This window comes from Myxozyma melibiosi (assembly GCF_037950935.1).
Source record: "Myxozyma melibiosi strain Phaff 52-87 chromosome Unknown BZA70scaffold_7, whole genome shotgun sequence".
NCBI classification, from domain to species: domain Eukaryota; kingdom Fungi; phylum Ascomycota; class Lipomycetes; order Lipomycetales; family Lipomycetaceae; genus Myxozyma; species Myxozyma melibiosi.
Genome location: NW_027042921.1, coordinates 54,767 through 67,763, shown reverse-complemented (window position 1 = coordinate 67,763; position 12,997 = coordinate 54,767). Strand labels below are relative to the sequence as shown.

Below are 12,997 nucleotides of genomic sequence, written 5' to 3'. Positions count from 1 at the left end.
CAGATGCGGCTCAAAGTGGCTGAATGAGCCGCAGACGGCTTATGTGGCTGAAGTGGCTGATGAGGGGTGCGTATGCCCCTGCACACCGCCAGAGAGTGTGGAGTGTATCAGATACGGATATCCATAAGATCTCTGGTTCTGGCTGCTCTGAACAGATCAGGATCCTGGTGTGTATCAAGTAGTTGTCTGCATCATGAATCCTCCTGCGCGTCGGGGCCCTACGCTCAAACGGCTCGACACGCTCTTTATCCCCCGCAGCTTCGAGTCCTTCTCGCCCATCACCCAGACCCATGCCGGCACCCTGCACCGCATCAGTACCGATGCGGGCAGTCCAGGCGGGCACGCAGGAGCATCTTTAGAACTCTCGTCATACACTCCAGACTCATCTTTGCAGCAGGTCTCTGCACTCGCTCTGCACCAGCGCGATCTGGATAAGCGACGCGAGACCCCCTCGGCGCATGACCGCGCCCTGTTTATCTACGAGGCCACCCGCGTAGGCCGCATCTACGATCTAGTTGACGCTGTTGTCTCGACTCTTTTTTGCATCTTATATCTCTGGAACACGCGATATGCCCGGGTCGACGACACCTACCAGGCGCTTCCGCTCTGGTCCAAGGTCTGCGAACGGCTGCTCGCCATCCTGATGCTGCTCATGTACATTCCCCGCTACTATTTCTACAGCAACAAGCTCGATTATTTTTTCAGCATCAAATCAGTCGTTACTTGGCTCTCTGTGTTTTCCGTCTTGCTCGCTTGGATAGTCGACGATACCAGGATCGGACCAGACATCGATCTCAGCTATATGTCGGCCGGCGATTTCGTCTTTCTCTATCCAGCTCGATTCGTTCGCGTCAGCTTCTCAATCCTTCAGACTCTGTTGGTATATTTGCCTTTTTCTACTTGAATTGGCGATTTTGACTAACTGTTTCCACTATTAGCCCGTGAAAACAGTCTATCTCGAGCTATCTCCGCTCAGTCGCGAACTTCTCCGCTTGGCAACCACCTTCTTCTCCGCAGTCCTCACAATCTCGGCCGTCATCGTGAGTCTCCCCACTCATCTTCATAACTCTGTGTATGCTAACAAGTGAGCTAGCACATCGTCTCGTATAAAGCTCTGACCGCTCAAGACAAACCCCCCGACTCAACCTTCTTCGACTCCTTCTTCTTCACCGTAATCGGCACCGTCACCGGCATGCGCTCCACCAGCGTCCCCGACACGCGCTTCACACGCGTCGTCAACTTATTTGTCATCGCAGCTGGATTTCTGTGGCTGCCTAAGCAGCTCGCAAAGTTGATTTCGGTTATAAACTCGCAGAGTCCGTACGAGAGAAAGGTGTCAAAGACGAATAAGGAAAACACATACGTGATTATCTCGGGTGAACCTGAGCTCACCGAGCAGCGTCTCGCAAATTTTCTGCACGAGTTTCTCCAGTAAGTATTTTGATTTTCTAGCTGTGAAACAGAGATCTAACACGAGTAGCATCGACCACGGCGTAATGCAGTCAATCAACCTCAAATGCACAGTCCTGCGCCCAGTCGAGCCCCGCTCGATACTCAAGCAATCTCTACTCGACCCACACCTCTCGTCCCGCGTATCATACCTAGTCGGTACCGCAATGTCCTTCCGTTCCCTGTCCAAGGCACGCGGAGCTGAAGCTTGCGCCGCGTTCCTGCTCGCGTCGAGGACGCACGGGCAGAATCTTGACGACGCGGACGCGCAGCAGATGATGCGCGCGCTCAGTCTTTGCAAGTTTAACAGTAACTTGCGGATTTTTGGTATGTTCTCTGCAGTTTACTAACAGAAATAAAGGACAACTAACTGGTGTTTGCATGCAGTTGAGGTGCATCTTCGCGAGAACGTAGCGAACTTTGATTTCCTAGCCGAAAACGTGGTCTGCAAACAAGACATAGTCGACGGTCTTCTTGCCCAGTCCGTGCTTGTCCCAGGACTCTCGACTATTCTTGTTCTTCTCGCGACCTCTATCGGCGATGACTCGCTCGAACAGCTGCATAAGGTAGCTGCCAGCAGCCACATGCCGTGGATGAGAGAGTATCTAAACTCTCTCGGCCAGGAGTTTTATACTTCGGATTTCCACAGCTCGTTTGTGGGGTTGAAGTTCATTGAAGCGGTCCAGCTCGTGCATCGATTTCTGGGTGTGCTTGTGGTCGGGTACGGAATTGAGCAAAAAGATAACATCAGGCGGAACACAGTCAAGATTTCGTCTGATCCAGAGTACGTGCTCATGGGCGAGGAAGTGTGTATCACGATTGCCTCAGATGTTTATGATGCAGATCGCGTGTCGCAGTTTGACGTATCGCAGCATTTGCGGTCGGCGATGTACACCGACGAGACATTCACCCCTGCTGATCTCAACGCGAGAGTTAATGATCCTGTCGTCGTCGTATCAGGAGAAGCCGACAACACACCACAGAGCATGGACGGAGTACTTTCTTCGCGCCAATTGCATCCGTTGGTAATCCCCGTCTCCCGCTCCGACAGCAACGACGGATCGCGCGTTCTTCCCCCTGGCGCGCGCTCCAGATCGCGATCGCCGGTCCCTACGCGTCGTCAAAAGTCTGAATCTAACAGCAGCAGCAACAGCATCAGCAAGGACGGATTTGAAAACCACGTATTGATCTGCGACTGCTCCGATCGCACTACGCGCAGCTTTGATGTTCTGTTCCACTCAATCAGGAACTCGCCTGACGCACAGATCAGGAACCAGCCCATCGTCGTGCTTACCAAGAACCCTTCGATTGTCTCACATAGCGACGGCAGCTGTTCGTCAGCAGCCGACGACGAGGAGCATGCTAACGGCGTCATCTACATACCTGGGAACCCCACCGACGTCTATGACCTCCAGAAAGCAGGCGCCGGACGCGCATCCAGATGTCTGATCCTAAGCGACGAAGCCCAAGCGCCCGACACTGCCGAGATCACAGCCGACGCACGGGTGCTGCTGACCGCGCTAAACTTCGAGGCCATCAACGACCGCGCAGGGAGCATGATGGTGATTGAATGTCTGCGCGAGGATACAATCAAGCTGATCGGTCAAACGCGGAGTATCGAGTGCTCGGACGACAGGCTGAAGCAGTTCCTGCGCCCGAGCTTTATGAGCGGGAACGTGGTCTGCCCTGCGCACGTCGACGTGCTTACCTCCCAGAGCTTTTATAACCCGTTCATCGCACAGATCTTTGAGACGTTCATCTTACGCGACAGCGAGAGCTCCAGCTCGCAGGTTCTGTTGCTTCCCGTGCCGAAGTCTATGCAGGGGAAATCATACGGCTCACTTGTGTCGCTGCTTCTACGGGGAAGTTTACCCCGCGAGGGTAGTCCGTCAGAGATGATGCTGGACGGCAAACCGGGTATTCCGCTAGGGCTTCGTCGGGAGATGGATGGGTACTCTTATGTTGCGATCAATGCGGCGGAAACGGTTGTGCTTCGTGCCAGTGATGCGGTTTACGTAATTCGCCATGTAGTTTAGCTTGATTTGGATAATTTATTTGATTTTGGAGACATATGGCATGTAGAGAATTCTGATTAGCTGGTAGATGCTGAGACTTCGGTCGTAGTGGTGCTTTCGTCGGGTTTGGCTGCCGAATCGGGAGAAGGAGAGCTTCTCTTTGCGGCAGCAAGTTGCCATGCCGGGATACCTGATCGCGAAGGTGGTTTGAGCGACGACGGCGGGATATGTGGCGACGACAATGAAGATGTAGATCCATTGGCGGTAGGTTCGACAGGCGTGCTGGTGCCGGAAGAGTATGTAGAAGTCGGCGGTGGAGGCTGCGGACTGCTGACTGAGCTCTTAACTCTGTTTGACACGATTTGTTTCAACGACTTGAGCTCAGTCTGGATCTCGAGCAGATCGCGGCGCTGAGAATCATTGACGCGCTCGAGGTACTTTGGTAGATCGGTCTTGACGGTCTCGATATCAGTCTGAAGCTGACGCATCTCGGTCTCGCGTGCCGAAAGCTGGCTCTTGGCTTCGTCCATGACTTTGTGGAGTTCCTCGACGGCGGCGTCGAGCGCGTCAAGCCGTTTCTGCTCGGCTTCTTTCAGGGCTTCGGTGTCGGCTTGGATCTGCTGGATCAGTTTGTCGGTGCGGTCGAATTCGGCGGTAATGGCTTCTTTGTCGGCTTCAAGGGCGGCGGGGGTTGGCGGGGTAATGAGAGGGAGGACGTAGCGCTGGGGGAATGTTAGAAAGAGTAGGAAGAGTGTGAGAAGAGGACACTGACCTTTGCAAGAACGTATAGGCCGTAAGAGACGCCGACGGAGGCGGTGGCCATGACGAAGATATCTTTCCAGTCGCGCTGGGGTAGCGGGGGCGGGGCGGGTTGATATGCTTGGCCAGGCAAATAAGCAGGCCTCGGAGGCGCATAGGCTGTAGCCTGACTACTCTGAGAAGGTGAAGAAGAAGAGGAAGAAGACGGCTTGGAGGCACGTTTAAGGGCCTCGGCAATCTCGAGCTCGGTGAGGCCCTTGGATTCGAGGAATTGGAGACGTTGGGCGAGGGGTGATTCGGCTGCTTTTGGGTCTGCGAGGAAGCGGACAGCCTGGTCGAGGAGGTCTTCGCGGAGATCCGCCATGATTCTTTCAGTAGAAGAAGAAGAAGAAAGAGTAGTGGTATAATGTAGATATATAAGAGAAGTAGGGAAGAGCAGATGAGGTGGGGAGCGGGTGTCGGCAGTTGGTTCAGATCCGGCCGAGTTTAGTACATCGGTTCAGCCCACCAGTTCAGTCCACCGGTTCCGTTCCAGTTGGCTGGGAGTGGCTGCAGCATCCTCTCCTCCTCGGATCCTGATATCAACCCCCAGGCGGCCGACCTTCTGCCAATTGCTCTGGAAAATGACCTCGCCCTCGTTCTTCTCCTCCTCCTACACACCGACAATGCCCGCGCCTTTGATGCAGGCCGCTTCAGCCCGCGGACTCGTCCCCGCCGCGCTGCCGCCGGCCGTCGCCCGCCTCCACACCACCTTGCTCACCCACCACCTCTTCTACGTCCCGCTCCTCAACTGGGCGATCATCGGCCTCTTCCTCGTCCTCATCATCCGTCTCGCAATCATATTCACCGACTCAGTTGCCGTCGCCCCCGTCGTCATGATGTCGGTCTCGAACGTCCTGCTCTACGGCCTCTCAGACACAATGGCGCAGACCGTCACCACCATGGCCGAGAACTACGCCTCCTCGAAGCGGTCGACAAATCTCGGGCTTTACAACAACGAGAAGCTGCCTGCTTCTGATGGAACGCCTTTTGCGCGCGCAACCTCGCACGTCTTCACAGCAGCGCACTTCCCGCCTGCGAACTTCAAGTTTGATCGCACGATCCGCTTCGCCGCATGGGGTACGTATCTCTGTTCTTAACAGCTGTTCTCTTGTCTGACATGAGTTGATCCTCTAGGCTTTGTGCTGTCGATCTTTTTGTACAAATGGCTCGAGCTGCTCGATGCCTGGCTACCGATCTCTGACGACTCTGTCATCGTCCCCGTTCTCTGCCGTGTTATCGTCGACCAGCTTGTCTGGACTCCTATCGGTAGGCTTGCTTCCCCTTATTCTTCATCTCGCTCGTTCTGCGTGCTAACAACAGCTACAGCTCTCTCGGGCTTCTTTGCATTCATGTCCTTCGTCGAAGGCGCCGGCGTCGGTGGCCTCAAGCGCAAACTCTCGACCCTGCTCGTGCCGACGTTGAAGACAAATTTCACAATCTGGCCCGCTGCCCAAATCATAAACTTCCGCCTGATCCCCCTGCACTACCAGCTTCCGTTCTGCTCCACCGTCGGTCTGTTTTGGAACACTTTCCTCTCGCTTGCAAACGCGCAGTCGACCGAGCTGTAGTAGAAAGAATGAGCTGAACGATACTTATACTAATGTCGACGCCAAACACTGCCACATCTCTAGCCTTGATATCTGACTATACGATCAGATCAAGACCAACATCTACATTTCTGTGGCGCATAAGGATCCTATTTCTTCCCCTATCTAATTCTTTATATATTTTATGAGTACATTGTTTTGTGTTTTTGTCTACGAATGAATATCTAATGGTTGCTGTTTTGTTCTGTAATGTTGTTTGTTGTCTGTTGTTGATGTTTCTAATACAGCACTTTGGTGTCTTATGCTACGATTTTATATAAGTAGAGGTAATTCTTTCCTATTCCGTAAGCCAATAACACATAACTAAAACATAACTAAATACCCAGACATATAATACACGCAGAAACCCGCGATTCTCCTCACCATCCGCTAATCATAATCATCCCCCGCGATATGCTTAATCTCCCACTCCTTATGAAACTGCTGCTTGAGCTCCTCGAGCTGACCGATCACGACCATAATCACATCCCTCAGGACCTCCAACGGCGGACTATCTTCCTCCGTCTGCAGTCGCAGCACGAAGTTTGCAAACAGCGGGTGCTCGATCTTGTAAGCCACAAACAGAACCCGCGGGTCCTGAAGCAGCGACGAACGAAGCAGGTTGCCGAGCGTGTGGTCTTCACGCTCGAACTTGATGTTGACTGTGTTTGGGATCCGCGAATCTGGAGTGATGTTCAGTCTAGATATGTTGTCAGTATGTGTATAGTCTTTTGTAGTCTCTTGTAGTCTTTTGTAGTCTCTTGTAGTCTCTTTGTAGTCTCTTTTGCATCTACTTCATAACTCAAGCAATTACTCACTTCTTCACGCCATCCGGCAGCAGGAAAAGCTCGAATCTGTCTGGCTGATTCATCTCGTCGTCGTCGTCGTCGTCGTCCTCTTCCTTCCTTCCTGGATCCTCCTCCGCTCGCCAGCAGACCTTTCTCGCGACCCTGCAGTGAATCACAATGTGACCTCACATGTGACTCAATGTGACATGATTTATTTATAATCCATGACGTAATCACTATTGTCATGTGAAAGCGGCGCGGCCCTGACCCTGGAGACAAGGCGCGGTTCGGGCTCAGATATCTCGATGCGCACACGACCAGGACAACTTCGCTTTGCTGCAAACAGTCTGCTGGTTTCTGATTATTACACGAGAGCTCAAGAGAATAACGATGACGGGCCCGCTTATACTTGCAGACCACGTAATCCCGCTGGCTGACCTCGACGCGCAGACACGGGCGACGAAAGAGGTCTTGCGCGTCGTCTTCCCGGCGTGGGATATCGACAATATCAAGGTCACCTCCTTGACTGGTGGAATCACCAACTGCGTGCGTATTTCTAGCTCTTCGGACTTGTAACTACGTTACTAACCTCCTACAGCTCCTCAAATGCATCTACAAAGCCGGGTCGCCCGCCGAGAAGATAGTCCTCGTCAGAGCCTACGGCCGAGGAACCGGCTCCATCATCGACAGAAACAGTACGTTCCCTGTCCCATACACCTCCTCTGCACTCGAGCTAACAGTCACAGGGGAATTCTGCACGCACGTCCATCTCCACTCACAAGGCCTGGCACCGCCCCTCTACGCCCGCTTCAAAAACGGCCTCGTCTACGGCTTCATCCCCGGCCGCGCGGTCGACTACCAGGAACTCAGTCACCCGCTCATCATGAAAGGCGTTGCCCGAATGCTCGCGCGCTGGCACACCGTTCTCAGCGCGGCCTCGATCAAGTCGCTTATGGCCGAACAACCCCCCTCCTCCTCCTCCTCCTCCTCCTCCTCCTCCTCATCCTCCAACAGTCACAAAGAACAGCAGTCAGAGGCAGTCGACGATATATGGCAGCTCTGCAGCAAATGGATAAATAACCTCCCGACCGACACACCCGAGCAGATCTCCCGCCGTGAACTACTCCTCAAAGAACTCACATGGGCCAAATCCGAGATCGAGCACAAAGGCGGCACGACCGTCGTCGCCCACTGCGACCTCCTCAGCGGCAACGTCATCGTCCCTAAAGACTGGCGACCACCACCACCACCACCCTCCTCCTCCTCTACAGACACTGACGCCGCCTCGCCACCTATCACATTTATAGACTACGAATACGCACTGCCCACCCCGCGCGCGTTCGACCTCGCAAATCACTTTATGGAATGGCAAGGGTTTGACTGCGATGTGTCGCGCATTCCTAAAGTCGGCAGTCCTATCATGCGCAAGTGGGTCGCTGAATATCTCGCCGGCACATATACATACTCATCCTCCTCCCCCTCTTCCTCTTCAAACGGACACAGCAAACAGTCAAGTACAACTACCATCGACGCTGCAGAAATATCCGAAAAAGCCATCGATGGCGCGATATCCGAAGTCGACGCCTGGTGGGGCATGCCCGGCTTCTACTGGTACCTCCCCTTTCCTTCCCCTCTCCTCTCTCTTGACCAGCAAACTAACTTGTAACACAGGGGCATCTGGGCAACGATCCAAGCAGTGATCTCCACAATCGACTTTGACTACTCCAAATACGCCGAGCAGCGCTTGTCGGAGTACTGGTCCTGGAAGGAGAACTATCTTGCTAAACAAAAACAGCGCGCGTCAAATCTCTAAATAGATATTTTATTCACCTCGTCATCTATAAAAACCTTCCTCATCAGTCCTTTACAGCATCGGTTGTTGTACATTTGTATAGTTTTCTTTCTAAAATTGCTAGAAGCATGTGCGTTGGTGTGAATCTAGGTGTTGGTCAATACATTTTCGACTTTTTTAAGAGCCCTGCAGGAATTATTGCATATCCTGATCCCTTTGATATTTCATAATTGTATATAGTCGTTGGACGATTATTATAAGTAAGGGCGAGTAAGATAGTCAGTAGTGAGGATTGAATTGTTATGCACAATAGATCGCGAACTCTTGTGTCGTCGACTTACACAATCGTCTGTGATCTTTCGATCTTGACATCTGAACCAGTTTTGGAAATATAATAAGAGAAGTTTTATTTTTTTTTTCTTTCTTGGTTTTTCAATACGGTACCGCCGCGCGCTCTTGATACATCGAAGATACATCAAACAAGTCTGCTCTCTGCTAAGAAATATAACAAAAATATAACAAAACGACACAACGCAAAAAGACAACAATAACGAATAAAGAAAATAAGAATACAGCAACATAACAATAAAACAACAACAATAATACAACAACAACAATAATACAACAACAATAACACAACAACAATAACACAACAATAATAGCACAACAATAATACAACAACAATAATACAACAGTACAGTAAAAACAGCATGACAGCACAACAGCTTGTCAGCACAGCAGCACAACAGAACGACATCAGAGAAGCAGATACAGAAAAGACAAGAGACAGTAAGAGCGCGCATAAAGCGACTGGTGCCAGGATCGGGAAGAATGCATTACGCATACTCTTGAACAAAAGAAGCTCTTATCCAAGAGTTATGTGGGACTCTGCGACTCTCTCGAGATCGCCATACCCACTAAAACCCGACTTTACCCAGAAGAGCAGTCATTAACCGCCCCCCGTATTGGTGGGTTTGTCAACGTTGCGCTTGAACCGCTTGGTCGTGCGGACTCTCTTTCAACACCCGTCACCTCGGGGCTCCCTTGCGACGGTGCAACTTATAAGTGCGTTTGTTAAAGAGACGCGACAACGAAGACGTTTTAAATCCGATGAGCAACCTGGCTAAAGAAGAAGCTCATCAGATTGACCGCCCTGACCAACCGCGTCCACCCTGACTCGGCAGGATCCTCGGCGCGTACATGAGACGGCCACGCAGAGGGACCGGGCCGACAACGGAACAGCAGTTCCTTTGAGCACGCGCTCACCCGGTATCTGCGCGGGCAGGTCATATACCAGACCGCTTGGTCGAGTTAGCTTCTCTCTCCCCTTCCTCTCTCGCGTGCACGGCACCTTGTGGAGTCGCCAGAATGCTAGTCCTACCTGCTGTGGTATATGCTACTCTTAGAGGTGGCTGCCTGGGTATTTGCTACCCTCAAGAGAATGCCATCTGTCCCAGTGATAGTCACCCCCAGAGAGTGCTACCTGATGCGGTGTAGGCTGCTCTCAGTACGAGAACGCTACCCACGCGGTATAGAGACCTCTCTGGAGATGCACATGGAACAGTGTAGGCTACCGCTTGAGAATGCTACCACTGCGGTATATGCCACCCTCTAACAGTGCTACCTGCGCAGTGGGCTGCTTTCTGGCGCCTCCACGAGGTGCCATGCATGCGAGAGAAGAGAGGGAGATCAAAGGCTTCTCTCCGCCTACACCCCCATGTTTTCGCCGTCGAGAGAGAGAGCCGGAATGTCGTTCGTCTCGATCTATTGCTAGGAAATAGACTGGATGGTTGTCGTGGGACGGAAGCCGGAAAATCCATGGTGAGGTAAGAGAGAGAAGGGGGAAGAGAGGGAAAGAGGGCGGGCGCGCTTAAATGTGCGGATTCAGAGACGGGCGGGCGGGCGGGCGCGTGTCTGGTTGTAATGGGGTTTCTCGTTTCGGCCGAAAGTAAACACAGTTAACGCGCCGCCCGTTTCGTAATTCTCTCTGATATTTTACTGTAGCAAGAAACCTCTGATACGCTAATACTATTTATCAAGAAAGTACTATGAAGATACGGTAATTTTAAAAAAATATAAGATAAAAAATGCGCTCATATAATGCTAGACATATCTACGTCAGCAACTAAAAATCTCATCAATCTACCGGTACCCCGAATAATCTCGTAAAAGTAGAGTAAAACAGCGCAAATTCTATAGAACTACAGTGTTGTATAAATCTACAGTCAAGAGTGAACCGTAACGCCTATCCCTCGCCAACCCACCTATAAACAACCTCTAGTCGACAAGAACCACCCCCTCCCTATCAACCTTCACGATCCGCCCCTCGACCTTTGGCGCGATCGCGCTGCCGCGACTGATATGCACCCCCTTATTCTGCCACAGATCTAGCACTTTCTGCTCAATCGCCGTGTCTCGCTTGTGCAGAATGTCAAGCCCAATGTGCTCTTTCCTTCCCGGTCGCGGCGTTCCTTCTCTTGATCCGGGCCTGCTCGACCCTGTCTCGTCCTCTTCCTCAACCTCTCTACCGTCCTGATGCCGCTCTAAAGGCAGACCATCGCTGCTACTGCGCGCAACCTTCGCAAGCGGTTCAACAGCATCACTACCGCTCACCTCTCCCACCGCTCTCTTGCCATCTCCCTCCTCCTCGCCTTTCTTCTTACTCCGCATCCTGTGAATAAACCGCAGCGACGTAAACCACATCCGCAGCATCTGCAACGGCAGCAACCCTTGCTCCTCATCCACCAGCTGCCGCTCAGCCGGAACCTGTAAAGACGCAAACCCATCATACCCGTTCGCCATGTACCCGAGCGTGGCGCAGCTATACATGCGCTCGAGGTCGAGCGGCTCGTTATTGATCTCGACGGACTTTATCCGCGGCTCGGTGTCGAGACAGTAGGTATATCGCAGCCCAGAGACTTGGATGAATCGGCCTTCCAGAGCGGGGAGTTTGGAGACACCGTTTTCGAGCGCGTCGAGAACTTCTTTGCCGGAGACGGTGATTACTACGCAGGGATCTTCGAATGGAAACGTCAGCACGATATCTTTCATCCGAAGCGGTCCTGGCGGATACACTGTGTCCGATCGTAGAGTACCTGAAGAAAATGTAAGCCCTAATCACTTTGTAACAACACTTTGCAGCAGCACTTTGCAACAAAACAGAATATAGCATACCCCCAGCCAGCAAAGATATCTCGGCCCCGTACCACATCCTCAGCACATCCGCGACAAAGTTTGCAATATTACTCTCCGCCGACCGCACGGTTTGGAAACTAGCGTCGAGCTCGACATCCGTGTACCCTACCGTGTTATCCAGCCTCCGATTAAGCTCGCCCGAGATCCCCTCGACCAACTTCTCGGTCTCGGCGTCTTCCTCAATCTCTTTCGTCAAGTCCCGTCGCGTGACTGTCCATGTCCATTTCCCGTCGTCGCGCTTGAAGCCCTGCAGGTAGCTCAGTTGGCGGAAATCGGAGCCGCTGCGGATGACGGGCGTGTTGTTGACGGTGATGTGGTTGTAGATGTGATCGTGGCCGCCGAGGATGAGGTCTAAAGTTCCCTCGGGAACACTGTTTGCCAGATCGATATCGTTGGGCTCGCGCATGTGCGTCACGGCAATCACTAGATCGCAGTGCTCCTGCTCGCGCAGCAGCTTTGACAACGTGATGGCAATCTCTGCACATGGTTTATATTCAATTCCTTCAGGTAGCGAGACGATAGTCTCCAGCCATTCCCTGTTCATTCATGATATTGTTAGCCGCGATCATGACTCTCCAAAGATGGAAGAAAACACACCTTTCAACCAATCCGACAAACCCGATCCGAACCCCAGACACGTCCTTGACGACGTACTCTTCCCCCTCGGCAAAGGTCTTGCCGTTGTGAAAAACGTTCGACATCATCCACGGAAAGTCGCAGTCGCTCTTGAGCTTGATCAGCTGCTCGACGCCAAAGTCAAAGTCTGCGTCGCGGTTAGTACGCGTTCCGCCATCAAGACACCGCCATACAGCATTAGGGATGACACACCGTGGTTTCCATAAACAGCTACGTCAACGCCAATATTCCCTGAATTCAAAACACCAACCATATGCGTCCCCCGCGTGACGGACGACTCGAGCGACGGATTAAACGCATCTCCGGAGAAGACCGTGACCAGCTCCGGCTGCTCGCGGAAGCTCTTGCCGCTGCGGTACTCCTTCACCAGGCTCACGAACCGCGCCGCGCCGCCTGGCACGTCTGATTTCGGGAATTGCGGCGCGATGTGGTAGACGTCGTTGAAGTGGATCAGGCGGAGATCCGGGGTGGTTGCCGGGGGTGTGGGGGGCGATGATCCAGCAGGCGGTACCGACATCTTGAGATTATACAGAGAACAACAGACAAATAACAAACAAATAAACAGTTTCTGGGCGCTATAACAGTCCAACTTGACCACTGACTATGTTATAATTCAACACAAACGCAGAGATCAACGAGAACCACCGAGTTGTTGCTACTATTTACACCGACTTTGGCCTCGGTGGCTGCTTCCCATATTAAACTGAATCTTATGATGATGTCACGTGATCCACG

The 12,997-nt window shown here is 52.3% G+C and overlaps 6 protein-coding genes across 6 annotated transcripts; 3 read left to right on the top strand and 3 right to left on the bottom strand.

The window, feature by feature from the left end:
- Positions 1 to 88: 88 nt before the first annotated feature.
- On the top strand, positions 89 to 3,517 carry BZA70DRAFT_311117 (uncharacterized protein). Its single transcript, XM_064914943.1, has 5 exons — positions 89 to 880; positions 939 to 1,040; positions 1,094 to 1,431; positions 1,481 to 1,776; positions 1,837 to 3,517. The coding sequence occupies exons 1-5, from the start codon at positions 194 to 196 to the stop codon at positions 3,483 to 3,485; spliced, it is 3,072 nt and encodes a 1,023-aa protein (XP_064767631.1). The 5' UTR covers positions 89 to 193; the 3' UTR covers positions 3,486 to 3,517.
- BZA70DRAFT_311116 (microbody biogenesis protein peroxin 14) lies at positions 3,518 to 4,668 on the bottom strand. The gene is made up of 2 exons (XM_064914942.1): positions 4,237 to 4,668; positions 3,518 to 4,186 (listed from the first exon to the last, which is right to left on the bottom strand). The coding sequence occupies exons 1-2, from the start codon at positions 4,585 to 4,587 to the stop codon at positions 3,542 to 3,544; spliced, it is 996 nt and encodes a 331-aa protein (XP_064767630.1). The 5' UTR covers positions 4,588 to 4,668; the 3' UTR covers positions 3,518 to 3,541.
- A 220-nt stretch (positions 4,669 to 4,888) lies between these two features.
- Positions 4,889 to 5,833, top strand: BZA70DRAFT_267816 (uncharacterized protein; the record flags this gene model as incomplete). The annotated part of the gene is made up of 3 exons (XM_064911128.1): positions 4,889 to 5,342; positions 5,400 to 5,531; positions 5,592 to 5,833. 3 exons carry the CDS (start codon positions 4,889 to 4,891, stop codon positions 5,831 to 5,833), a joined length of 828 nt encoding a protein of 275 aa, XP_064767629.1.
- Positions 5,834 to 6,139: 306 nt separating this feature from the next.
- BZA70DRAFT_279541 (DNA-directed RNA polymerase) lies at positions 6,140 to 6,779 on the bottom strand. Its single transcript, XM_064912795.1, has 2 exons — positions 6,670 to 6,779; positions 6,140 to 6,551 (listed from the first exon to the last, which is right to left on the bottom strand). The coding sequence occupies exons 1-2, from the start codon at positions 6,720 to 6,722 to the stop codon at positions 6,242 to 6,244; spliced, it is 363 nt and encodes a 120-aa protein (XP_064767628.1). The 5' UTR covers positions 6,723 to 6,779; the 3' UTR covers positions 6,140 to 6,241.
- Positions 6,780 to 6,890: 111 nt separating this feature from the next.
- BZA70DRAFT_295752 (kinase-like domain-containing protein) lies at positions 6,891 to 8,832 on the top strand. Its single transcript, XM_064914501.1, has 4 exons — positions 6,891 to 7,185; positions 7,238 to 7,334; positions 7,386 to 8,250; positions 8,311 to 8,832. Exons 1-4 carry the CDS (start codon positions 7,030 to 7,032, stop codon positions 8,450 to 8,452), a joined length of 1,260 nt encoding a protein of 419 aa, XP_064767627.1. The 5' UTR covers positions 6,891 to 7,029; the 3' UTR covers positions 8,453 to 8,832.
- A 1,569-nt stretch (positions 8,833 to 10,401) lies between these two features.
- On the bottom strand, positions 10,402 to 12,996 carry BZA70DRAFT_178199 (5'-nucleotidase). Its single transcript, XM_064909918.1, has 4 exons — positions 12,455 to 12,996; positions 12,224 to 12,389; positions 11,606 to 12,162; positions 10,402 to 11,526 (listed from the first exon to the last, which is right to left on the bottom strand). Exons 1-4 carry the CDS (start codon positions 12,777 to 12,779, stop codon positions 10,709 to 10,711), a joined length of 1,866 nt encoding a protein of 621 aa, XP_064767626.1. The 5' UTR covers positions 12,780 to 12,996; the 3' UTR covers positions 10,402 to 10,708.
- Between the last annotated feature and the right edge of the window lies 1 nt (position 12,997).